The sequence below is a fragment of the Ictidomys tridecemlineatus genome, chromosome 8 (assembly GCF_052094955.1).
Source record: "Ictidomys tridecemlineatus isolate mIctTri1 chromosome 8, mIctTri1.hap1, whole genome shotgun sequence".
Classification (NCBI taxonomy): Eukaryota; Metazoa; Chordata; class Mammalia; order Rodentia; family Sciuridae; genus Ictidomys; species Ictidomys tridecemlineatus.
This window is the reverse complement of record NC_135484.1, coordinates 82,378,329-82,404,890: the sequence shown is the minus strand read 5'-3', so window position 1 is coordinate 82,404,890 and position 26,562 is coordinate 82,378,329. Positions and strand designations below refer to the sequence as shown.

The following is a 26,562-nucleotide window of genomic DNA, read 5'->3' as shown; positions in this document are numbered from 1 at the left end:
AAAGTGGAGGAGGTGATGGGAAGGGACAAGGCCCCTGGGCACAAAGTTAGATAGGAATAAGTTCTAAGTAGGAACTTATTGCATAGGAAGGTTATTATGATTGGCAATCATGCATTGTATATTTTGAAAATAGCTAGAAAAGAGGATTTTTGAATGTTCTCATCACAAAGAAATGACAAATGTTTAAGACAGAAGATGTGTTAATTAACCTCATTTGGTCAATTACACAATGTATGCATATTTTGAAATATCATATTGTATCCCATAAATAAGTAAAATTATCATGTGTCAACCAGAGATAAAGGTAAGGTGCACTGGGACACATCTGTGATCCCAGATACTCTGGAGGATCACCTGAGCCCAGGAGTTCAAGATCAGCTTGATGAGACACCATTTCAAAAAAATTAAAGATAAATAAAACAGTAAACAAGAAAAACATATTGTATGAAATAAGTATAACAAGGTTTCTTTCTCTTGCTCTTTCACCTTCCAACACTATTCCTTTCTCATTTATTTTTAAATCTCTTAGGGTCATTTATAAGCTCATGTCTATTATGAGTCTTCAAGCAGAGAATGTGGTCAGCTACTTAGCCAAATGAACAGACCATAGAAACTTTAAGGGTGATGGGGACAAGTGTTCAAACAAATCCATCTGCTCATTTTTCTCCTTGTAGCAGAAAACCCTAAAGCAAGAGGTTAGTTTGACCAGCCCAGGGGTCTGGGCAAGAGAAGTTCCTTGAAAACATATTTTTGGGTCTCCCAACAAGGTAGACTCCTAAAAGTCTTTATGTGACACTGTGTTTCTCTGCAGCTTCCACATTCCTATGGAGAGCCACACCTGGATAATGTAATCTGGCTTTCTCTGCCTTGTGGTTCCTAGAACTGGCCATGTTCAGGAATCCTTGTCACTGGTTAGGAAATAACTCAGATTTACACTGACAACCCAATTGATTTATGTCCAGGGCCTGGATTAGTAAATGACAACTGTCAGCAACCTTAGACTCAGAGCTGTATTCTTGAAAACAGAGGCCAGGAGGGAATGTCGGTTCCATTTCTCTCCCTTGCTGCACTAGAGAAATATATTTAACTTGGAAAGCTGACTGAATGCATGAATTCTTGCCCTCTGAAGAGAAAGAGCAAAGGTCTGATAACCAGAAGAGTTTCCCTGTGAAAATAAGTGTTTCTATTTTACAATAATTTCCTTTAGCCCAGTCAGGCATACTCTATGCATCAGTAAAATTGCACAGTACACGGTGAGGCAATGTTGGAGCAACGAATTTGTCCAAATTTGGGGGCTCAGAATCAGGAATATTTGAAGAATGAAGGCAATCGGTTTGTAAACTACTCGACTTTCTCATGTTATTTATTCAGGACCAGTCAATAGAGAAGGAGACTTTGAAATCACTAAGCTTAGGTTTTGTTTGCTGGGTATGCTTTCCTGGGTACTAAAACAACATTCATCCATTCAACAAATATCAACTTGGCCTTTCAAAACTTTCAGCACTAAGAATTTCACACTGGCTAAATATTTTTGATTTTTATTTTATCCATATATAAAAATTTACATTTTTAGATAGGTAGAATTTTAGAGTCAGAAGTCGTTTTAGAGATCTTTTAGACTAATTTGCTCCTTGAAGATGAGAAAGCTTCGATGCAGGGAATAGGAATATTGCTAAGGTCATGCCTGTTTGTGTTCGAGTCTTCTGACTGAGATTTCAGGAAGGAAAGAGCCCCATAGGGGAGCTGTTGGACCCCTTGCCAATATGGCAAATGGAGGCAACTGCAGTTAATTAGACTCAAAACAGAAGCAACTCACACAATTTCTTTCTGTACTACCTTAAAAAAAAAAGTCCTTTTACCTCTTTAGTCACATGTCATCTTTCAAATGACACATGCAACTTTGGATTTTAGGCAAAGACCCACATTTGGGCTGATTCTGAGAAAGAAAGAGCCACAGATGAGATAGAAGAGGAGAAAGATGGGCTGTATGATGAATGAAAGTTTAAATAGTAGAATTTTCCTATGCAAAGCTTCCCTATGTTGTTTTTTTTCTTTCTTTGTCATATCCCCCAAACATTTTTCCTTAGAATAATAGGATTATTCATGGATACACCATACATCTGTTTCTCTCATCCTTAACATATCTCTGGACATTTGTACAAAATAGTCATTGCTCTCGATTTGGTTAAACATCATCATCATCATCATTGTCATTATCTATACATTCTGTAGCAACAACCAAGAATTCTCTGTCCAAAAATGGTATCATTACTTGGAAAGAAGAAGGACAAGAATACTTGAGAGCAACCATGGATTAGGAAGGAAAACATTAGATGCATTTTTCTAGGACAATATTTTCAAGTAATAATCAAATTATATGTGTAGGTGATGAAGTAAAGTCCTCATGATTGATTTATAGACTGATTGTTCTATTATTGCTTTAGTCCTGGATTTGCTTAAATCCTCTTTACCTAGTAGTTCTTTTTTTTTATGTTGGCACCACTATATAGAGGAGTTTTTCCATAAGGTCACAACCACACTTAATAGACACCTTGTATAGGTTGGTGTATCCTCTGGGCTTACTCTAATTGCTTGATGGCAAAATTACTTGATTTTCTGTCCTTAATCAATGTGGACAGCTCTTCTGCAGAGCACATATGACACTCTTTCCATAGCAGTGGACAAAGATACTTGGCTTTAGTGAGTTGTGTGTGTCAGTAGCTGCTAGTTAGCAGAAGGTGGGAAGATCCAGGTCCGTCCCAGTGTCCAGAGGTCCTAGACTGTGCTTAGCATCCCACATGGATTCTGACTGTAGTCAGAGCATTCATGTCATTCCATTTCAAGACTGTCCCTGAATTGTCTCCGGAGGGTCATAACCCTGAATTTCTAGCTACCCAGGAGTGGAAGTGGCAATTATTTATATAAGAAAAAAAGGTCATATATATCAAGAGCCATTATGTATCACTGTGGTGGACACTTTAAACATGTGTCTTCATTAGTATTTGTTAACACTTTTCCAAATATATATAGACGTTTCAGACACCATTTTTAAAGTGAGAAAACTGAAACCTATTTGATCTAGCAATTATGACCTAAGATTCAAATTTTTCTGTTTATAATTTTGACTTTTTACATCATTCTAGTGGTTTTCAAATGTGGGGTTTCCTGGAAGAGGGAGGGTAAGTGGGAGGTCCCCTCTACATCTTCATCTCCACTCTCAACAGTTAACATATAAAACTTTCACAAATACTTTCCTTTGAATAAAGGCTCTCCCAAGCAGTCAAAATCTCACAGCCACTGTCTGCCACCATTCTTTCAGACGGCACAATGTTTCTTATAGAAAGTACAGTCTGGTGCAACAGTGGTTCCAAATGTGACAGTGGTTCAAGCATGGCAGCAATGAACCTGCTTGACATAGTGAGCTTCTATCTAGGACTCAGAAATATTTGCATCATTCCAAGATTTCTGGTGCAAGTACATTTTATGTACTAGTTTTTGCTCTGGATTTGCTTATATAACATCTTTTGTGTGCATTTCAAAGGTTCTGAAAAGCATTCCCAACTAGATGACTGAGGAAGATGTTTCTCAACTGTTCGTCATGTGATCAAGAAGCACTTAAATGAATGTTCCCTGCTTGCAGAAAACACTTTGAGACATTTTACAGTTAAAGTTAAAAAGATGGCCCTTGTAATCAAGGAGTTTATAAATGCAGGTATATCATAAGTCCCTGGCACTCTAAGATAGTGTCTTTTTCAAAGCTCCTGTTTCTGGTTGTAAGTGCACTCATGCTTGCCAGAGTTGAAAATAGTCTGCTAGGCCTCTGGGACTTTCAGTCCAGGTTTTGGCAACTCAGTTGGTGCTCCTGGGCTGCTAGATTGCCCCGCCTTTGCTCCACAATCTAGTGACTCACCGCCTCTCTCCCTCACCTTTATAATTTCATTATCTTCTATTGCACTGTCGAAATCTCACTCCCATTTTGGACAGAAATTGAAGCATCTCTCTCTTTTTTTTTTAATCCTGTTCAAGGGCAAGATTTCAGCTCAGCTTGAATAGAATTCTGGCTTCACCTGGGCCAGCCAGAACTGAGAGCTTTTGGGGTCTCTTGTTGACGTTTTTTTTTTTTTTCTCCCCAGTGCGATGAAACATAATGTCCGCTAGATGGCGCCCAATTGCAAAAGAAGTAGGGCTGGATTTAAGGAATGAAATTTAAGCGCTCAAACTTTTTTCTGTCGTCTTAAAAACGACTGCGCGGTGCGCATTGGTGGAGGGAAGCAAGGTCTGGAAGGAATTCACGCAGTGGCAGGAGCAGCTCCAGGGGACCGCTGATAGAGCCATTATCGCTTCGTGATTACAGCGGCAGACCGAGCCTGCCGGGTTAGGAGAATGTGGTGGAAACTACTGGATCATCTTCCCCAAGTTCCAAAAGGCAGACTAGAGCCGCTCTGGAGTCCATAGACAGGCATATCCCCCGCGCAAACTTCACGCCTGAACAAAGTGGCCAGATTTCGGTAGAGTCGTGCTCCTACTGACAGTAGGGGGCATCTGCTGGTCAGCCTGGCCTCCTTTCCCCCCACCCCCAGAACGAAGGTTGTGTCCTGATTTTGTTGGTGGGAAAGAAGCAGGCGGTCTTTCTTTGCCAGGGGCATCAGTGCAAGCTCACACATAATCAATAGCAATCCGCATGACTACAGCCTTAATGCCCACCAGACTTAGAGATCTACGAAAATATTGTCTTTAAAATAGGAAGGAAGGAAGGGAGGAAGGGAAGGAGGAAGGGAGGGAGGAGAAGGAAGGAAGGAAAGGAAGGCAATCTGGATTATATTCAGCTTTATATTCATGCAGTTTTAAGATATGATTTTAAATATTCCTTATTCATTAATATTGATATTCTTTCTTTAATAATATTCATGAAGGCAAAAAATCTTGGCGCTTAGGAAGTCCTAATTTAGCCCTGGAAGTCTTAATGTAGCCCTGGTGGTCTGACTCTTCCCTTCTCAATGTATGCCCATCACTTTTACATAGTACTTGGGGCTTAGTGCTTAGCAGTTCGAACATGCTTCTCTTTTGAAGATTCATCTGAGATGTACACAGGTAGACCCCACCTTCCACACAGATCCTTTGGGTTTATTTCCCCGATTTCTGAGGACATTGGATTTGGTTGTATAATGCTAAAGTGTCAGAAAAGCACTCTGGGAAAAAAGGTCTGGTTCCCAGAGTTGCCTGTGGCCTGGGGAATGTGGGTTAGCTCTTTGGGTCTCACTTTTCATTTACTTAAAATATTTAAACTGTTTGATTATTAATATCCCTCCAACTCAAATAGAAACCTGGGTAGTGTGTGTATGAATTTATGTGTGTGTGTGTGTGTGTGTGTGTGTGTGTGTGTGTATATATATATATTTTTTTTTTTCTTTTCTGGTATTCTACTGGGATAAAGATAAAAGAGTGAAAAGAGTGGTTGGCTGGACATGGGGGTACATGAGACCTCCATAACTGTTGGTGTAATTCAGCCATTAAAAGAAAGACCTAAAGACCTACATTTAAGTTAATGTTTCATTGCTTCATTGTTTTATCATTATTGGTCAGAAATGTTTCGTTTATGAGTTCTTGCTGAAAGGTAGGATTAGAGTGAAAATAATGTTAATGATAAATGTAACAGAGCACCATGCAGGTAATTGGAGCTTACTACACATATGTGGAATTGAGCAAGTTATTAATGGGGGTCCTTTCTGGCTTAAAGGGCAAGCCATGTGAAACACTTTGTGATTCATTTTAATTCTTCATCAGTCTCAAGAACCACCATCACTAACTGTTTAAAGTAGGATCTCAGTAATTCTTTCTTCTAAGAGTGGATCATAAACGTCCATATACATCTTGCTTGGTATGTGTGCTGAAGAATTAACGCCTCTCTCAGCCATTATCTGTATCTGTGTTAAGTGGAATGGTGTTAGGATGGGGGCCTAAGTGTCTCAGGATCAGCCAGCCAGGGAGAACTGTGACAGCAGGAAGATAAGGGAGGTGGCCCAGCAGTTGGGCTGGGGTCCAGATTTGTGTGGAGGGGTTTGCTTGAAGGGATTGAAGGGAGGGTTTTAAGGAAGCTCCATGGGATCATTGGGGTGTGTGGAAAGAGGACAGGTTGAAACTGGAGAAGCATGAAATCTATTTGGCAGTGCAGCCAGTGTTGAGGTTCCCTACTGAAAGCAGAAATTAAAAAGGAAATCCCCTGTGATGGACATTCCAGGAGGCAAAGGGCCCCAATGTAATCCTAGGAGGACCAGGGACATAGGAGGTAAAGGGAGAAGGAAGAGGCAGGAGAGGTAGGGCACGACAGACAATTCCTGTAACTACCTCACTGGGAAGGGACACTCCTAGCAGTACATATACCTTTGAGGGTTTGGGAGTTTTATTCCTTAGATGAACACTTTTGTTTTCTTCTTTCTCTCTCTCCCTCCCTCTTTCCCTCTCCCTCTATATTTTAAGAATATAACAAATGATATAGAAACTTTCATTTGATGAAGTGTAGAGACTAACAGGATTCATTAAGGATTACACTGAATTTTAAGTTTTTCTAAATAGATTGAACAGCCACTGTGTATCCAGAAGATATACCTACTTTATGCATTTATTTATCAAGACTACAATAGTGTCAATAGATACTGTTCTTTTTTTTTTTTAAATTGTGATGAGTGACATCTATCACCTTTTTGGACCTGGAAACTAAAATAAGAGTCTGACACATAATGCATATTCCAGAGAAGATGAGTTTGTTGATCTACATTTTTTTTTTGCTGAAAACATCCTGGATGCCAGACTGTAATTAATTTCTGTGTTTACTATTTACCAGCCTTGAGGTCTGCCCATTTTTGAGGAGGTTTCTTAGGGATTCAAGGAGAAAATAAGTTGTATGTGGTTTTGCATTTTTGAAGTCTCCAACCTGCACAGCTAACTGGCATAAAAGCTCTACATGCTTCTGAAGAATTTTCATAGCAGCCTAAATGAAAGACGACTCTCGTTGCTGGAAATGCTGGCAGAATACTGAGCAAACTGTGATTTATTCGGTTTTCAGTTGATAAATCACAGAAAGTTCTAACATTGGTTTATATTTCTCATATCACAGATTCATTTATTCAGGGAGTTTTCAACAGGCGAATGGCACACTGAATGCAGGAATAACAGCATGCCACTCTACTACATGTCTCTACCTCTGCAGATGTTATTTGGTCTAACTGACTGCACTGGTAACTCTTACTGAGAAGACGTATCAGGAAATCAGATGCTGATCCAAATGTGAGATGATATTCACCTAAAAATCTCAGGAGAATTTTCAAATCTTCTGTTTTTCTTCTCCCCCCATCCTGTCTCTTTCTCTTTCTTTCTTTTTCGTCATCATCATCATCATCATCATCATTTTTCTTTCTTTTTTGTTGGATCTGGGGATTGAACCCAGTTAATAACATTTCCCTCTCCTGGCATTACTATCACAAACCTCCTTTTTTACTCTGCCATTAAAAAGAAAAGAGAAAAAAAAAAAGAAAAGGAAAGTCTTGATTGGAATTTGTTTCATATTCTGCAAATGAAAATAAGTAAGTGCTCTCTTTGAGCATAACCTGTAAATATAATAAAATTGGGGCATAGACAGAAAATACTTCTCAGCTTCACAAATCTTTAGACAGGCTTCTTCCTGACTCCCCTGACTTCCCTTTCCCTAGAGCAATTACCGTAGAAAACTTGTAGCTGCAACTTTTTCTCTGACCTTTGAGACATAAATCTTTAAAAAAGCCTCTTGTCAGTTTTACAGCTCAGGAATGTCTTTGTCCAGGGTCTGGGAGCCATCCCTTTGAGATTCAGTCATCAAGAAAGACACAGCCTGGGTCTCCCAGTTTCTATGGGAAGGAGGGAGCCTAATGTCGGAGGCCACCTTCCTCCTGTCTCCTTCCAACTCAACAGTATCTGGCCTCTGCCCTGGCCACTCCACTAACTTGGCTTTGCCTTCCCTACTGTCCTCTTTTGTGACCTCCACCTATTGTTCATTCACAGCTGGTGAGATTGCTGACTCTCTCTGCCTCCTCTCTCTGCAGCATCCTCTTCTAGTTTCCCTTGTTTTCTTTCTTGACTCTCTTTGTTGGCAATCTAATTTCCCCATTAAGCGTTGGGGTTTCTCATAGTTCCATTCCCAGCTTTCTTTTCCTGCCATCCTACAGGTCACCTTGAAGCATTTCTACCTGTTCTCTGGCTTTAGCCGAAGCTTCCCAAATGTATACTTTCAACTCTGGCCTCTCTCCTGGCTTTTAGACACCAGCTTCATAGGCTAAAGGTCAATTTGCCTAATGCTCATTTCCTTAGCAGTCTCCCCACCTCCAAATATTTTTGGAGTCTTTTTAAATCCTTAAGGGAGCTTACTAATTTTGCTTTAGTTTTTGCATTTAACAATTAAAAAAAATGAATGAATCTATGTGCTACCCTTTGTGCCTGTTTATACATTTTTACTGTTGTCCAAAAATGCAGTATTTTATGAATGAAAAAGCAAATGTTTTTGTAAGGACTGCTTAATTCTTACTTTGAACACTTCTTGAATTTTCTATAATTTATTGAAGTCTAACTTTAAAAGACCCTACATTATAGAGGGAAGAGAAAGAAAGAAAAGGAAAGAAAGAAAGAAGAAAAAAAGAAAAGAGTGAATGACGAACGAACGAACCAATCTACCTATGTGGGTGTAGATAGATGTGACAGGGGCTTTCAGACTAGCTTTAACACTTATTTTCTCTTCCTTCTCGTCTGTGCTCCCTGAGCTCCTTACTCTGTTATCTAAAGCTAATATCATAGTGGAATAACTGAAGTACCTTGAGTCTTCCAGAATGGTCTTTTTCCTCCTGCTCCTTCTGGGATAGTCCCTCCTTGTCTCTCTACCTAAGTCCACTACCATCTTAACCAAGACTGGGCTCATTATCACTGTCTACAAAGCTGCCATGTGACCCCTCACCTCCGTGGAATTGCTTTCTCCTCTGTACTTTATAGCATGACTGCTTGCATCCTGATTATAGAGGTTCTATTATAGTTTTTGGATATTTGCTTCAATTTCTCTTCCTATTTTGTTCTTTGAGGGCAGAGACTGTGTTGATTCATCTCTGGGTCTTGCTGCCTATGAGATGTCTGACTCATGACAGATGATCCATAATTGTTCACTGAAGTATGAGTGAACAGCGACCCGAATCACGATGGCATTATCCTCTACTTGCTTACTTTCCTGTAGCAGTAGCGATAAGGGCCAGAAGGATGAAGAGGCTGGGTAACTGTTGATGGCTTCAGAAAAATTACCCACCGTTTGGAAATAAGGAGCCAAGTTGACTACATGATCTTAAATGTTGTGTTAGAAGACCAGCAACCCCACCTAGTGAATCAGGACCATCTGTGGGCCCATCCGACCTGCTGTCTGCCTTTGTACAACATGCAAGCTAAGGGTGGTTTTTACATTTTTAAATGGTTAGATTTTAAATGGTTATATAAGTTCTTACATAATGTCTTCGGTTTGCCTTTTGGTTTGCAAAGCCTAAAATATTTACTCTCTGGCCCTTGAATACAAAGTTTGCGGATGCCTAGAAGGCAGTAACTCTGACTTGCTATTTGCTATTGATTATGGTCCAGACATTTCACAACTCTGTAAAGCTAGAAGTTAATGCATAGAAGATTGATAAAATACAATGATAGAGCTGTTTTATATTTACCAACCTTACTTCATCAATCTCTTTGTTATCTGGCTGTAGAAAATCCCAGTTTCTATGTCCTCTTTATACCAGCTCTGTTATCCTAACGATTCTCTGACTAATAAGCTAAACAAATGTTTGGCATAGTACACTGTGCAATAGGTGATTCTTTGTACAGGTTGGGGAAGGCAGAGTGGGAAAGGAAGGTGATTCTGGGGGCTGGGGAAATACTGGAGATGAGGTGGGAGACCTTGCTTGACTTCTGCTCTGTGTAGCATGGCTCTGATCTCCTGTTTCTCACAAGAAGATGATAAGGGAAGGGCAAAAGGGTGAGAAATCCAGTAACTTGGTTTCTCTATGGTGTTTAGCTCTCCTGTCCGGGAAAAGGTTAAAAGTGTACCATGCCATCTCCATTTTCTGAAGATAAGTTCTTGGGATTCTCTGCATAGACAAACCAAAGTATTTATTTTTGACACACAGTTTTGCTAGCAGTTGCCCTTTTTCTCTCTGAAGATTTCCCATTTAATTCTCTTTCAAGGAGAATTTCCCCAGTAGATTGGACTAACATCAATGAGTTTAAGCAAACACTCAGAAGATCAAAATCTGAAACAGGGAGGTTTCCTATATTTGCTAAAGTGACCTTTTGGTATTTCCAGGAATTTTGATTATCAGTGCCCCTCAGGTCTCTTTTTACTATATGCCTGCATGCTGGAGGGTGGGCTCTGCTGAGCATAGCTCAAGGTGTTCATATCTGAAAAGACCACACCAGCAAAAGAGCCAAGAGCTGTGTAAATTGGAATTTGAGTCCTTGTTCTCCAAGAACCTGATATAATTATCTTCATTCAGAGTCCAGTGACCTGAGAGGCAGCAAGTTCAGCTGGCTGCACTGGTTGGTTGTTCTAGAAGGACATTTTAATCAGCCTATCTGTCAGTCACCATGACAGCTAATGCTCAAATATACCACCAAAAGGAGAGAATCTGAATCAGCCATTCACACTAAAAAACTAAGAGCAAAATAGCTATCATATTGCTAGATTAAAAAGAAAAAAGAAGAAAATGATTGAAAATCTTTGTATTTTTTTCTTCATTTGCTTTAAAATTTGGATACCTATTTCTTCTATTATCAAAACAGGACTGGGGTTGTAACTCAATTGTAGCACACTTATTTAGCAAGCATGAGGCTCTGGGTTCCATCTTCTGCACCGTCAAACAAACAAACAAACAAACAAACAAAAGTAATTTCATGCTTATTTCCCCAAACTAAAATTGTACAGAAGTTTTGGTGCTAGAAATACTTTACTGCAACTGTGTAGGCTTTCTTTCTTTCAAGAAAAGTGTTTTAGATGTTATTTTCAAGATGTTTTCTGAGATGTACAAATGCTTGGAGTAAGAAGTTAATTAACTCTGTACAGAAGCAATATGGTGAGTTTTGGGGTTTTGGTGCTATCTCTACCCTGAATTGAAACAAGGCTGTGAACAGGAGGAGGAGCTATGAATAACAGGTGAATGAGGGGGTGCTTTTGTCTGTCCCAGTGTGAACTTGATTGCTGCATGCTTTGGCTTTATATCCTTAGCAGCTACAACTACCTAATGGAAATTTGTACTGCTGCATGACCGGCCAGTGTCCTGGCTCCTCGAAGCTATAGCTAGCTGCTCAGTCCTTACTATTACCGTCCATCCATCATAGGCTTGCCCATGGACCAAAGGCACTAGAATACTTTACATCATCTCTACTTCTACATTCTTTCCTGTGCAGTCTGCCAGACTTCATCAAAATAAAATATAAAGGAAAACTAAAAAACTAAGAAAATGGTCATTAAAAAGTAGTTTTTGAGTGAAAAAAAGTTTTGCTCCCAGCAGTTAGTTTTAAGATGTCTCTTTTCCTTTTTCTGCAGTTCCCTGGTACAGTGACTGGCTTGCATACATTAATTAGCCCAAGTGCCCACTTGCTGTTTCCATGGAGGAATTTACCTTTTGCCTTCTTTGGTGAAATAACTAAACCAGGATCCTTAGCTGTGAGTGAGAAGGCACATGTGCTCAGTGCCCATTCCTGTTCTCACTTGTCCTTTGCCTGTCCCACATTGTAGTTGCTTAATAAATGTTAATCATGATTATTATTGCAACGTTGTCATAATTAACTTGACCATTTGCACCCTACAATACCAGCAAGAATAATATATATAAGGTAAGGTATTTATGTAAGAGTTGGAGCTGAAATTATTTTCACTAATTTATTGTGAATAGTTCTTTTATGTAGCTTTTCCTCTAATCAGCCAGTAGAAGTGAGATGGTGCTAACATGAGTTTCAGTCCCTGCTGGAGCCAAACTTATGGTGCACTACCAAGATAAGAATACCTCCAGGCTTGCCTACTATACCACTGGGCACAGGCGCAATTTATATTTTTAATGGTGGAAATATAGGGGACACATAGAGCATGCTGGACAATATGGGAAATTACCTGCCTGCTTTCCAGAGGCAGCTCAATTTGAGATTGATCAGCTCAGAAACTTCCAGAAATGGAGCCATACTAAAGCCAGGTTCAGCAATGAATCTGACAGGCAATATACTGAATGGTTGAATAGATCACTCACAGTATCTGTAAGGGAGACTCTGCAAAACCACTGAAACTTTACACTCCGTTTTTCAATGAAATGGTAGTTCATACTTTTTCCTTACTAGAAACCAATAGAGTAAGAGAACCTAAAGTTTTAGTACATGGAAAACTCACAAAATAATGAATGAATGAGAAAATAAATTCATTTAAGAAGTCTCTCAAGAAATGACTATGGTGAGCCAGTTAGGACATAAGCAATGCTTCTGCCAAAACATTTGAGGATAGCAGAATTAGGAAGTCAAATATGATTTATAAAAGTGAAAAATAAACAATGAACTTAGGAATTCCTCTATATAAGTCAAAATGTACAAATCCAATATGAAAAAAGATTACTATTTATGCTAGGTTATGCATAGGTGAGAAGCTGTTGTGCCAAACTGTACCCAAAAGTTTTCCTTTGGATCAACAATGAGTGGGAAGGACAAAGAAGAAATGAGCTACCATGCTAAGGATTATAAATATTCTTTTGGTTAATCCTCAAAACTGTATGATCTCCATTTTCCACTTGTGGAAATTGGATATTGCTCCTAGTACACAGTCTCCCATTCAGGGCTGTGGATCCCCGAAAGCCATTATTATTCTATACTTTCTTTCAATATCACCAGTGTCTCTTTTGCAAACTTGACAATGTGCTACCAGCTTCCCACCCTCTTTCTGAGGCACTTTTTTTTTTTATTAGTTGCTCAAGACAATACATTGATCTTGACATATCATACATTTGATTCAAATGGGGTATGAATTCTTATTTTTCCACGTGTACAGATTTCAGGATCACATTGGTTATACAGCCTCTTAACTGACACATTGAGAAACCTGTCCCTACTGGTAGAGGCTGGGGGCTCTCGCCTAGGCTATGAATTGACCTTGGCTTGCATTGACCTTCTTGTGTTACTGGATGGTCTCTTAGTAAACAGTCAGCTCTCTGAGGGAGGGAGGAAAGGAGGGGTTTAGTCTCTCACCTCTCTTATGCTCTCCAGGTTCTCCCCATATACTTCCTGATCTTTACTGAGTGACAGGAGAGATTAATTTCCTGATCTTAATTGCAGGGACCCTCTGGTTCCTTCTCAGTTCTACATTAACTTTCAGGGAAAGAAGCAGCCTCTCACCAGCATTTAGGAGGTCTTTTTTCTGAACAAGTCCAAAGGGCTCACTTAGCTGCTCCTGCGTGGGGTTACTACTCCCGGGCTCAGTGCCTAAGGGCGTCCTGTCTTTTTGATGATCCTGTTTACAAAGGTACTGAAGAAAAATTTTTTAAAGTTTCTCAAAACCCTTCTGTGTCAAAGATAAATGTTTCCTTTGGAGCCCTCTGGATTGCATTTTTGCCCTAGGTCTTTTTCCCTTTGCTTTCATTGTTAGTCTACTGAGTGCCAGAGAAAGGTGTTAAAAGATTCACTTCACTAATTCATAGCCAATTAAGAGACTCTGTTGCAAACCTGACTGGAAGGTTGCTTTGGCAGTAGGTCTGTAGCCCTCCCCTCTTGCCCTCCAGGGAATTTACAAAAACTTCCTTTAGTTGTTTAAAAACCAGAATTCTGAAACTGATGGTGAAAACAGTTCCTATTTGGGCACAGCAAGTTATATTGTACATACATTCTGCTTTAATCACTGGAACAGAGGTTTGTTTCCCATTATCTTTAAGAGTTGTCTCCTCCACTAACTCTTATTTGTTTTTTTCCTACACATGGAGGCTGATCTAGGGTGCACAACTGGGAAAGGGAATTATTTTCTCCTTTCTTTGGTGATGGCGAAGTGACTTTCTCTAAGTTTGAATTCTGATCTGATTATTTTTCTTTCTCAGAATGCTGTCTCAGTTTCTTCCTGAATTATGTTATGAAGAGGCTGTTCTGACAGCTCACTGTGACTAGAAGGTTTCTGAGGTAGGAACCCCCAGATTGTTGCAGTTCACCAAGAAAGTGCTTTTGACTTCTAGCAGAATGTAACTTAGCTTGACTGTGGGCGACATTAAAAAAAAAAAAAAAAAAAACTGAAGCACAGCAAAAGTTTTATTCGGAAAGGAAATTAAAGCCCTCTGTGAAGTAAGAGGTACATTTGTTCTTTGCTTTCTGATGTAGAAAAATTTAACCTGCATGTCTTAGGACTCTTTCTGATAATGGGATCTGTAGCTTCTGAAAGGCTGTTTTATCAAGTGTGATTTAAATTTAATTTTTGTGGTTTCACAGTTGAACAGAATGCTCAAAACCAAAACAAAACAAAATGAACAAAAAAATCCCCATAAGTTTCTCTTTTGGATTCTTTTACCTGGTTCAATGTTGAGAGAATAGCTGTCTATTTCCAAATCAAGTTGATGGGCTGCAGTGGAACGAAAATCCTCCAGGACCCCGTGCACGGCCTTGGTGAGGTTATACGGCACTGACCTAGCAAACCTCACTTTGCTGTTCACGATCACACTCCCATTTCTGAAGCTAAGTATTTCAAGTTGCTTAAATCCTGTAAGATTAGATTGCAGATACGGAACCAGCTGCAAAATAAAAGATGGTTTACTCTTAACCATGTTCCAAGTGTTCAGCTGCTGCTAATTCCATTTGTGCTCCCTTTCATTACCCGAAACATATATTTCAATTGCTTTTTATTGTTTTTATGTTTGTTTAATGTGAGGTCAGAACACTACTACTTAATGACCTGTCTGCAGTAATGATGTCTCATATTTCCATCTTTCTTTGTATTTTGATGGATGGGTAATGATTTCTTCACAATGAAATGTGAGAACGGATGATTTTAAAAAATCCAAGCCAATGTTATCAACTTGCATGCCAAGTTTTTAGTAAAACAAGAAGTAATTAAAAGTAATTAAAGTAATTAAAAACATGTTCCAAACTGAGCCAAGGAGAAAACTGACCTACTCCTGTATAAATGGGACAGCAATCTGGAAGCAACTAGTTGGAAATGACCTATTGAAATCAACAACAGCTTCAATAACAATGTGTCTGTCTATGCAGTATATGTTTCAGGGCCAAAACAAATGTAACGAGAGGAGTTAGTAGAGAACTGGCAGCCAGGAAATGTGGGTGCCAGTCCTGGAATGTTCCGTACCTAGCTGTGTGACCTTCATCAAGCCACATAACCACTGTACGGAACCTCAGTGCCCTTATCTGAATTGGAGATAAAAAGGGAGAACAAAAAATGTTGCCCTAGGGACCCCTTTACAAACTATAATTTAATAATCTCAAAAGTACGCCTCAGGGCATTGTGCTTCAGGTTCCCTCATTTGCCTCTTGTGAGTCATGGCCATCTTTGAAATCATTTTTCAGAAATATTTGAAACTTTGTGAAGTCAAACTTGTCTCTGGCCTCATAAGTGAGCTGCCTCATCATGAACTGCATACCTCCATCTGAATCTAGAGAGTGCAAAGATGCAAACTGCATTCTCCTAGGCTTGGCCCATACCTGATAATTACCCGGTCCCATCAAAATTTTGGCTCTGAACCTGACCCACATGTGGTACCTCCCTCGCTGTAAAAAGAAAATAATCTTTTATATATGGTTGCAACTTTTTTTCAATGCACTCTGCTTGATTTCTCCTACTTACTTTGAACTCATTCTTTATGTGTTAGCATTCCTTTGGTCTTTACTAGGAGTCATCTGTTTTCGTGTAGTGTGCAGATGGCTAGCTGTCCCTTCTCCCAAGTCCAAATTCTCTACTCTTAATGGGAAAGAAGCTGGCTCGTTAGAGATCACATTTTTCAGCCTCTCTTGCATCCAGTGTGACCATGTGCCTAGTTCCTTCTGACAGAATCTGAGTGGAAGTGATGTGGGCCACTTTGGTATCACCTGCTGATGAGGATATTGCTTTCCCTCAGCTTCTTCTCTTTCCCCTTCTCACAAGTGAAAAAAGGGATGTGTCATTACTGCTGATTCTTAAATCCTGAGCTGTTAAACAACTGGAAACACAGTCTTCCTCTAAGCTGCCATCTGGAATCTCCTCTGGAAACAGGGTTATTCCCACACTCCAACTTTGGCTAGGCAAATGAGGAAACATCCCTGGCAGAACTACAGATGAAGAAATGTGGGTGATGTTTTAGAGCAGCTGTCTCATCCATCAAGTGAAAGAGAAATAACCTTGGATCTAATTTAAAAGTCACTGTATTCTTGATATTTTTTCATATGGCAGCTTAGTAAGACATCTGGACTAGGTTCACAGGGACTCTTTTTCCTGAAATTGTCCCAGTGTCTATTCATTTCATGGTGTGTGTGTGTGTGGGAGGGCAATGGCACAAGCAATCTTTTTCTAAAGCAAATGTTCACCTGAGAAATTGGATTTTATGTGGATTTTCATTTGTACAATAATTTAACTTATATGAAGTATACACATAGTTTCTCTATTATTGTCAGAAAATTTCAATCTGTGTGGTAAAATTGTATAACTGTAATTGGCCTTGACTGTGTAGAGGTACTATCTACTTTAGCATTTCTTATTTTACTTGTAGAAATAAAATAAATGTGAGTTTGGAGATGTTTACTATCAAAGATATATGTCATCATGATTATCTTCTCACTTTCTTTGATAGGGGTCAGGGAAGATAAGTCTTTAGTCACTTTTTAAGTTTACAAGAACTTAAGGGACCTAAAGGAGGAGCCTATCTACCTGAACTCTCTGGTCATCTGTGCTGGACCAGCATTGCTTTCTATTCTTCCATTAGAGACTACAACTCAGGAAAAGTTTACCCCTACTATTTTTAGATTCCAAGTTTAGTACTTGAGAATTATTTCTGAATAACATAATTTAGGAAGAACTATAAAGAGGAGATTTTAAAGGTAAATTTGTTTCCATGAAATTGGGTGGCTGTGTCTTCCCTGAGTGTCCATCCTTGCACTCAGTCCCCCAATCAACACAAACCAATCTCAAAACTCCAGCTGAATGCCTTCAGCAGCAGCTGTTTCCCAGGTTTCTCACCTAACCTGCATTTCTCAATATAGCCAATGGTGTTCCTGTAAAGTTATAAAAACAACCATAAAAAGGAAAAAAGAGACACAGAGGGCTGAGAAAAATAAGTAGTGTCCACTCACCAGCTGTGTGAACCGCTGCTCCAGAGCTTGGTACTCCACAGAGCTCTTGTTGAACAGGTTATTGGAGAATGGCATGTTAGCAACACGCAGACTGAAGAATACTACCAGCTCTTGGCCTTTGGTGGCAAAGGTCATGGAGCTAGTGGTGATATACTGTAAAGCAGGAGCGGGAGTGGTGCTCTCCAAGAGATGATCTGGGGTAGAAACATATCCACTCAGTCCTGGTACCTCTGATGATACAAAATTGTCGGACACATCAATTTCTTCTAGGTCTCTGATCACATCTTCGTTGCTTGTACTCAACCTGCTGCCATCTGAAGATGCAGACGAATGTGAAATTTCCAAAGCTAACTGGCTGATGGTAGAATAATCACTGGTGGGGAGAGTGAGCCCTGGACCTAGTACTGTCTGGTCAACAGACGTTATGTCTGTGGTGCTTGGATCAGTCAGAGAGAAGATGCTTGATGCCGTAAAGAAAGGTGGTGTTTCTGACAGGGAGGCAGAGGCCATTTCAGGTGGAGACCAAGAACTGTCTGTGGAAGAATCTCCTGAGACCAATTCCATTATGTCCAAGTATTTTCCAAAGAGGAGAAGATGGAAAAAAAAAGTAAGGCTTAATTAATAAAATATGATATTTTCATTGATCATTTTAATAGTCCTACTTTAAAATGAGAGAGATTTGTTAGGAAGGGCAGGCAGTGCTGTATCCAATCTAGGAAGACAAAGGGTGAGTCCTTCTATTCATTTTATTTGGGCCCAGTCATCTAGATGTATGAGACTAAAAACATACCAGTTAACTGAAATGTCTGGAATTTGTGCCTGGTCCGATACTGCCCACGAGGATCAGGTAATACAAACTGACTAATTTGCCACTGGAATGTATTTAGATCCCAAACCACAGATGGCATTCAAATAACATCACCTCATTTGGAACTTCTAGATAACTAGCATCACAGTTTTGGCCTAGAAATTTTATTCATCTTCCAATAATGCATTTTATTTAACTGAATTTTTTGGATTTAATCATCACAGTTTGGTACTTTTACCACTTAAAATTGAATTATTCTTTTCTAAAACTGGATAACCTAATTGAATAGCTTGCCAATTTGCAACACTTGTATTGAGAGTATAAAGATGTGAGTGACATATATAATTTGAATCTTATAGTGACCATAAAACTTGATAAATATTTGATAATGTTTAAAACCTTTGCCACTTTTACATTATCAAGCCCTGATAATTTCTACCACCACTTTGTATAGCATTCTTGGGTCAAGTATACATTAAACTACCAAAGTTCACTCCATTTTTGGTATGAAATCAAAATTTAAAAAGTACTCATTAACTAAGAAAGTGGCCATATTAAACTTTTGATAAAAAGATGCATTATTAAAATCGTCCAATAAACCTAAATCCAAAGCCACTGATGATATTTAAGTATTAGATGCACAAAACATGAAGCTTTCTGTGATTACTTCAGTGGCATTTTGGCAAATATGTGGGAAAGCTCTGCTGAAATCCAAATGCTAAGTATGATGAATGGACTGTCTGGATGAAGATAGAATCTTTGGACTCACAGTCAGCTAATTTACTACAGTGCAATCACCAAAACTGAAACTCTGAGTGATAAACAGCTCTGAAAGGTAAAATCATGTTAGTTTTATTACTTTCTTAAAATGAAACCTGGCTATTGGTGAGTTATGCCCCGATTTCAGAGAAGCACCCTCTTTTCTCTTGACTGTGGAGGGTGCCTAGTTGTATCTACCAATAATTTACTCAAATGTCAGAAATAATATTTCCTAGCAGCCAAGATCTCTGTGTATATACACCTAGGGTTTATTCAAATTTCCGTTGCTGTGGACTGAAAGTTTGTGTCCCTTCAGATTCATATGGTGAAGCTGTAATCCCCAATATGATGGTACTTGGAAATGGGGCCTTTGGGAGAAAATGAGGTCATGATAGTGAAATCCTCATGAATGGGATTGGGCTTAATGACTTTATAAGAAAAGAGGTGAGAGAGATAATCTCTCTTTCTGCCATTTGAGGATATAGCAAGAAGGCATCCATCTGCAAACCAGAACTCTCATTAAGAACCAAATCTGCCAGCATCTCCACCTTGGACTTCCTGAACACCAGGACAGTAAAAAATAAATTTATTTTATTTAATCTACCCAGAACATGGCATTTTCTTATGATGATTTAAGCTAAGATAGTACAGAAAAATCTGGGATGAATGACTGAAAGGCTTCCAGTGCTATCTATGGTTTGATTTGATTTCTTTGCAACATGGGAAATGCATTTGAATCTGTGTTCCTAGGATGCGATCTCTGTGCCCCTGCAGATGATAAGGGTCAAGAAATCGGAGACAAGAAGCACAATGATGAATGTCTTCATTCTGCTCTTGGGCCAGCATCTCATTACTCACACCTTTCTCACTCTACAGATTTTAACCAGCTTAAAATAGGCTGCTGCATTATGTCATCAGTCAGTGAATTTCTAACCATCTCCCTTTGTGGCACCTTAATATTAATCCTTTACATTCACTACAAACCTAACCAAATGATTTCATGGATGCAACAGTTGGCTATTTAAATGTAGGGTTGCTTGATAAAATATAAAATATAATGTGTTGAAACACAGATCTGTTAAAATTATTTTTTTGTTTATATGAAATTCATTTTTAACTGGATATCTTGTATTTTATTCTGCTGGATATAGCAGCTCCATTTAAATGTGTTTTTAAAAGACTCCTATTCTCTTTTGGCTCAAGATTAAACCTCTTAAGACAATAGGCAATTTTTTTGGGGAAAAAAGTTATTCAGACTGTACCACCACTTAAGTGGTGTATTACAAGTGTATTTTAAAAATGTATTTATTTGGTTCTTATGTAAAAATGAGACATGACAGTGATACAGGTTTTTTCAACATTGATTTTTAAAAATAATTTTTAGTTGTCAATGCACCTTTATTTAATTAATTTATTTATATGTGGTGCTGAGAATCAAACCTAGTGCCTCACACACTCTAGGTGAGTGCTCTACCACTGAGCCACAACCCCAGCCCTCCAACATTAAGTTTTATACATTATAATGGGAAAGTCAATTACTAAAAGCCAGTGCCATTTATCTCATGAAATATTAAAAATAAAAATAAAAATAAAATAACTGTTATGCTGAAGTGTGTGGGGTTCCTGTAAGGTGTGGAGGCTGGGTTTTGTATGTGTGCATGGTGGGGACACCAGTGATAAACCTGGCTACTAGACATAGAGGAAATGGCTATTTTGGTCACTTTCTAGGCAGAAGGTCTGTCCAAAGCCTAGACCACAGGTGAAATGATCCAATCCAAAGTAGGTGAAATGAAGCCCAAAGTGAGAGAAGCCAGCAACAGAAGATGGGCATAGCACAGAGTGCTTGGGAGTTCCTGAAGCCCTAGTGGCCAGAAGACAGGTAAAAGGTGAGCAGCATATGACGTAGATGCTCAGAACAAAGGCTACTTTACATGCTGCTAGAAAGGGTCACATATACACTGTGAACCATAAGCATCAAGTGCTTGCCTATTTCATGTTAAAAATAAATCTGATCTCTTTTAGATCTTCAAGTGGTATGTCCAGTAAGTTAATTTTATATCAAACAAATCCATTTTTTATTTATCATAGCAAATATATGTTATATATGATAATTATAAGTTATAGTCCTTTTTTAGCACGTTATAGAAAATAGAAAAGAAGTGTTTATTATTAGTCTGTTCAATGAATAGATATGGATAGCCTGCTATATACAGGTGCTGGGATACATGAGTGAACACAAAAAAGTTTCTGGCCCCAGTGTTTACTGTCTAGTGGAGAAAGACAGGGAAAAAAAAAAGGCAAAGGAAAATACATAGCATGCCAGATGGTGATAGGTGCTATGGAAATAAAAGTGGGAAAGGAGATGGAAGTGCCAGGGCTTGTAATTTCATAGAGGGTAGTCACTGAGATGGTAATATTTGAGCACAGACTTGAGGTTGGTGAAGAAGTTAGTCAGGCAGCAAATGCAAACGAGAATGGCAAAGGAAGAAAACTGTCTGTCATGTTCAAGGGACAGCTAGCTAGAGGAAAGTGTGACCATAATGGAATTTTATGCTGTCAGTCAAGTGTCATGGTGGCCAAAGACATTTTCAAACACATAGTCTCAAAAATTTCTGCCAGGAATATTTAGGATGTAAGATTCTGTCAGGAAGACTGGCATCCCAGGTGTAAAAGGCAACCAGTTATGATTGAATTTGTCTGAGGAGACTGGAAGGTAAAATGCCTGTATCCTTAATCCACTCACATTGTACCAATTAAAAAATATTTCAGCTTTATTAAGTTACAGTTGACAAATAAAACTTGTGCTCCACAGGGTGCTTGTAATCCCAGAGGCTCGTGACTGAGAGGCAGGAGGTCAAAACTTCAAGGCCAGCCTCAGCAATGGGAATGTGGCTCAGAGGTTATGTCCCCCTGGGTTTAATCCCCTGTATAATCAATCAATCAATCAATCAATCAATAACTTGTGCACCAGATTTTTGGACAGGAACAAATGAGTAAACCCTGAAACAGGATGAGGGAATCCAACTAGGACAAAGACAAGGAAATTCTGAGAATTACATTAAAGGAAAAATCCAGGTGATAGCTATCCCAAAGACTGAGAGAACAGCAGGTCAGAGAGGAGAGAGAGGACTCTCTGGAATTTATCAATTCCAACTTATCAATTGGAATTGATAAGTTACCTGATGTGGAAAGATATAATGGAAATTGCAGTAGAAAGTTTGGTAAGAATTTGAAAATACAAAAGAAAACTAAGCAAATGAAAAAAAAAAAAACCACACATTAACTTCAAAAAAACAGAAATGAGCCACAGAGCAAGTGATCATCTGTGAATATGTAATCTGCACACTAAATACCAATTCAATTACAGTTGTAATATTATTATATTGGGAGAATTGGTGGGGAAGCCAAGGGGATGGTATGGGAAGAAACTTAAATGCTTACCTACGATAATAGAATGTGTCATTTATTGATATACAAAACTGATATTTTTTAAAAAATACGAGGAAGAGGGACTGCTTTTGGTGACAAGGACTGCAGAATGGGGAAGTACAGGATGGCAAAAGCCTTGTCAGAACACTTTACTGTGATGTGACTTTTAAAGAAATTAGTCTTTTTATTTTGAGATGATTGTAGATTCAAATGTGGTTCCAAGAAAGAAGAGAGGGAGGCATCAGTGAACACAGCTCAGGAAGAAACTCCAGAAGTCTATCTTTCCACAAAAACAACAAAAAACTGGCAGGGAGTGTCAGAATTGATGTTTTCATGCTCTGGAAGCTAATAAAATACGTAGAACAATCAAGCAATGCTTAACGAAGAAAAACAGTCTGAATCTTGGGAAGTACAGTGAACTCTGTGGCATTTTTGACTTTCCCTATTGGTGGCCCCCAGTCCCTAGTTCAATGGCAGCCTAGAAAATAACAGGCCTCATTCTCTTAAAGAGCAGAATAGACCTTATTAACAAAGAATTATTTGTTTTCCAATTATTTGTTTTGATATGTCTCTTGACTGACTCCCTGGAAGAAAAACTCAAAAATGCTTGCCTGTATCTCTCCTAACTAGTAGGATCTTGGGGCTAAAGTGGTTACCTGGGAGGTCTCTTAAAGACACACAGGTAAAGGTGCTAAGAGCCACAGTGTGAGGCAATGGATGATGCATGCTGGGTGGGGCAAACAACAGATTAACCAAAAGGCTCTAGGATAGTCTGGACAATGAGGTGCTTTAGGGATGAGGTGCTTTCCCAGGACACATTCCCAGGAAGAAGGCCACCCACATGCCCAGGCCTGCATTTATGCTCAGGATGGATCTGAGAAGGACCTAAACTTTCCTCTTTTTAAAAATTGGGCTTCTGCAACAGCAGTCCTTCTGATAGGGGACAGACCTGAGCTGTGGGAACATGAGGTTAAGGGTATAATTCTATAAAATGGTTGGTCCACTGTGCTGACCCCCATATGCTTTCATTATTAAGAAGCAATATACCTGCAGCCTTGCCTGAATAAAGTCCATAGGCTATGTTATACTCCTCAGCAAACTACCTGTTATCTGCAAAAGAAATGCAGGCCCTTCAGCGGGGAACTTTTGTGACCCTGACATAGATCCTGACACAAATCAGACAGTCTCCAGGAGATAAAGATGATCTCCATAACCATAAAATCTATAAGAACCGATTCCAATTAGAACTGGTCAGCCTGGGCCAAGGTGACCTAGAGTTATCGCAGTGGAGATTTGAAAGTCTGAGGTCATCTTGCTGTTAGTCAAAAGTCAAGAGGTGGACCTCGACAGGATTCTTTGTAAACTTCCCTGGGATCCCAATAAAAGTGGAAGGCAGGAGAGGGGCACAGTCCTTCTGAGAAGATGCATTCTCTCCCATGAGTGTGTCCTTTTCCCCTTCCCTATCCTTTCCAATAAACTGTGCCTATTACTCTGAGCAGCTTGTCTGAAATCTTTCTTAGTCATAAAAATCAGGGTTTGAAGGGGAGCCTTCATGCTACCTCAATTTCCCAGAAGTCCCCGGCCCTGTAACATAGTGAAGACTAATGGTGGGGTGGCTGCTTTGTGGTTATAGCTTTCTTTCTGGGGCAATGGAAGATTCTAGAATTGATTAGAGGTAAGATTTGTACAACACTGTGAATATACTAAAAACCACTGACTTGTCTGCTTGGAGGCTGACTGAAATGGTGAATTTTATGCTATGTGAATTTTATCCCAAGGAAAATGTAATATATGAGATACTGTGTACCCCTTTATCTAATTTCCCCTAATGATAACGTCTTGCAAAATGTTGCTGTTTTGCAGTCACTCCCACTTCTCTTCCATTCTATCCCTCCTTAAAACCTGGAAACTGCTAATTGGGTTTCCATTTATATAATTTTGTTATTTCAAAAATGTTGTATACATGGTATAATACAGTATGCCACTTTTTGAAATTGGCTTTTTTTCCTGAGCACAACCCTCTGGAGAGCCATCCAAATTGTTATGTGTATCAATAATTTGTTCTTTTTTATTTCTGCGTAGTATTTACATGATAAGAATGAACCACAGATGGTTTAACCACTTACCCACTGAAGGACATCTGAATCGTTTTTAGTTTGGGGCTGTTATGAATACAGCTGCTGTGAGCATTCATGTACAGGTTTTTATGTGAACACAAGTTTTCTTTCTCTACCACAAATGTCCAAAAATCAAATAGCTGGCATGGTAGTTGAGTATTTAATTCTTGGAGACACTGGCAAACTATTCTACAGAGTCTGGTCCACGTACATTTCCAACAGCAATGTGTTAATGATACAGTTTCTGTGTATTCTCCATTATTTGGTGGCATCACCATTTTTTTTTTAAATTTTAGTCATTCTTATAGGCATAGTGATATTGCATTGTGGTTTAAATTTGCATTTCATTGATAAATAATGATGCTGCATGTCTTTTCATGTGCTTATATGCCATCTGTACATCCTATTTGGCAAAATGTGCCTTCTTGTTTTTTTTTGTTAATTTTCTAATTGGACATTTTTTAACTGCTAAGTTTAGAGTTACTCATTCCAGCTACTCATTCTTTGTCATCTTGTGGTTTACAAGTATTTTTTTCTCAGTCTTTTTTTTTTTTAAATCTTCTTAACAGTTACTTTTGCAGAGCCCTTGTTTCTTCAAGTACCTTCTCAGTCTAGGATACATGAGTCAAAAATAAAATTCAGGAAGCTTGCTCTCATGTCATTCCTGAGATCCTAAGGACCCTGGCTGGGGTACCTTCTTTCACTATGTTCCAGAGTCTTCTCAAGTTTGTTTTGTACACAATGTTCAGGGTATTTAGTTGAACTTAGCAGGAGAAATAGGAAAAAAAAGTGCATTAATCCTGTCTTCTGGAGATGAATGTCTATTTGGTTTTTAAAATAATGACCTATTTATTAAAAATTAGCAAAAATAAGAAATAAATATGATTGAAGAAAGCCAGGCCAATACTGACAAGCTGGCAGGAACTCATTAAAAATTATTTGACAAGATAAAGGTAAGTAAGTTAACATAGATGAGATCATAAATACAGAAGAATGACAAATGAGAACCAGCACCTGTATAATTTGTTTTCCTGAATAAAAAACAACAGAAAAATTCTTCAATGCCTTGAAAGAAGAAAAAAAAATTTTCTGAATATATTAAGACTTGAATTTAGAGGTCCAAATGATATCAGGAAATGACTCAAATGAAACTAGTCCATATCCCTTGCTATGGTCTGAATGTTTGTATCTACCCCAAATTCATATGTTGAAATCCTGGTTTTATTTGTTTGTTTAGTTTTTGGTGGTACTGGGGAATGACTGAGGACTTTACATATGCCAGGCAAATGCTCTACTACTGAGCTACATCTCTAGCCTTCATTTGTTGAAATTCTAACCCTCAAGATGGTGGTTATCCGTTTGAGACCTTTGGGAGGTGACTAGCCCTGCTGCTTAGGATTAATGTTCTTATAAAAGTGACTTCAGAGAGCTAGCTAGCCCTTTCATCATATGAGGACACAGAGAGATGGTGCTGACTATGAGGAATGGACCCTCATCCAACACTGAAACTGTTGGCCCCTTTATCTTGAACTCTCAACCTCCAGAACTGTGGGAAGTAAGTTTCTGTTGTATTTAAGTTTCCCAGTGTAAGGAATTTTGTTATAGCAGCCTGAATGTGTTAGGAGACAGACAGATGAGGATGGTGGGAACATGAGGTTAAGAGAATAATTCTATAAATTGGGCCCATTGTGCTGACCCCCACATGCTTTCTTTTCCAAAAGCAATTTACCTATAGTCCTGCCTGGCCTAAGTGGTCAGGACACATCACATTCCTTAGTAAACTACCTGTTAACTGCAGGCCCAAAATAATGTTAATAAGAGGAACCCAAGTTACCCAGGAAGGGGAGATTTTAGCAACCATATCCAGAAACTATGGATATAAGGAATTTTCCTCCTAACCATAACATGTGTAAGAACTGGTCAGCATGAGCCAAGGTGACCTAGAGTTGCTATGGCAGTTGGGACTTAAAACTCTCATGTCATCTTGCTATGAGTAAAAAGTCAAGGTGGACCTGACAAGGACTCTCTGGAAACTTCTCTGGGATCCTCCCAGAATTGGAGTGCAGGAGAGGCACCTTGTCCCTTTCCTGATAGGACCTACTATCTATGTCC

The 26,562-nt window shown here is 39.0% G+C and overlaps 1 protein-coding gene across 2 annotated transcripts in view; it reads right to left on the bottom strand.

Moving 5' to 3' along the window:
* Positions 1 to 26,562, bottom strand: part of Impg1 (interphotoreceptor matrix proteoglycan 1) — a 134,249-nt gene that overhangs the window by 13,521 nt on the left and 94,166 nt on the right. For both annotated transcript variants that reach the window (XM_021720219.3, XM_040282982.2), the window contains 2 exons: positions 17,338 to 17,885; positions 14,573 to 14,792 (listed from right to left, as the gene is read on the bottom strand). In XM_021720219.3, the coding sequence (XP_021575894.2) occupies positions 14,573 to 14,792; positions 17,338 to 17,885 (768 nt within the window). The remainder of the gene's footprint in view (positions 1 to 14,572; positions 14,793 to 17,337; positions 17,886 to 26,562) is intronic.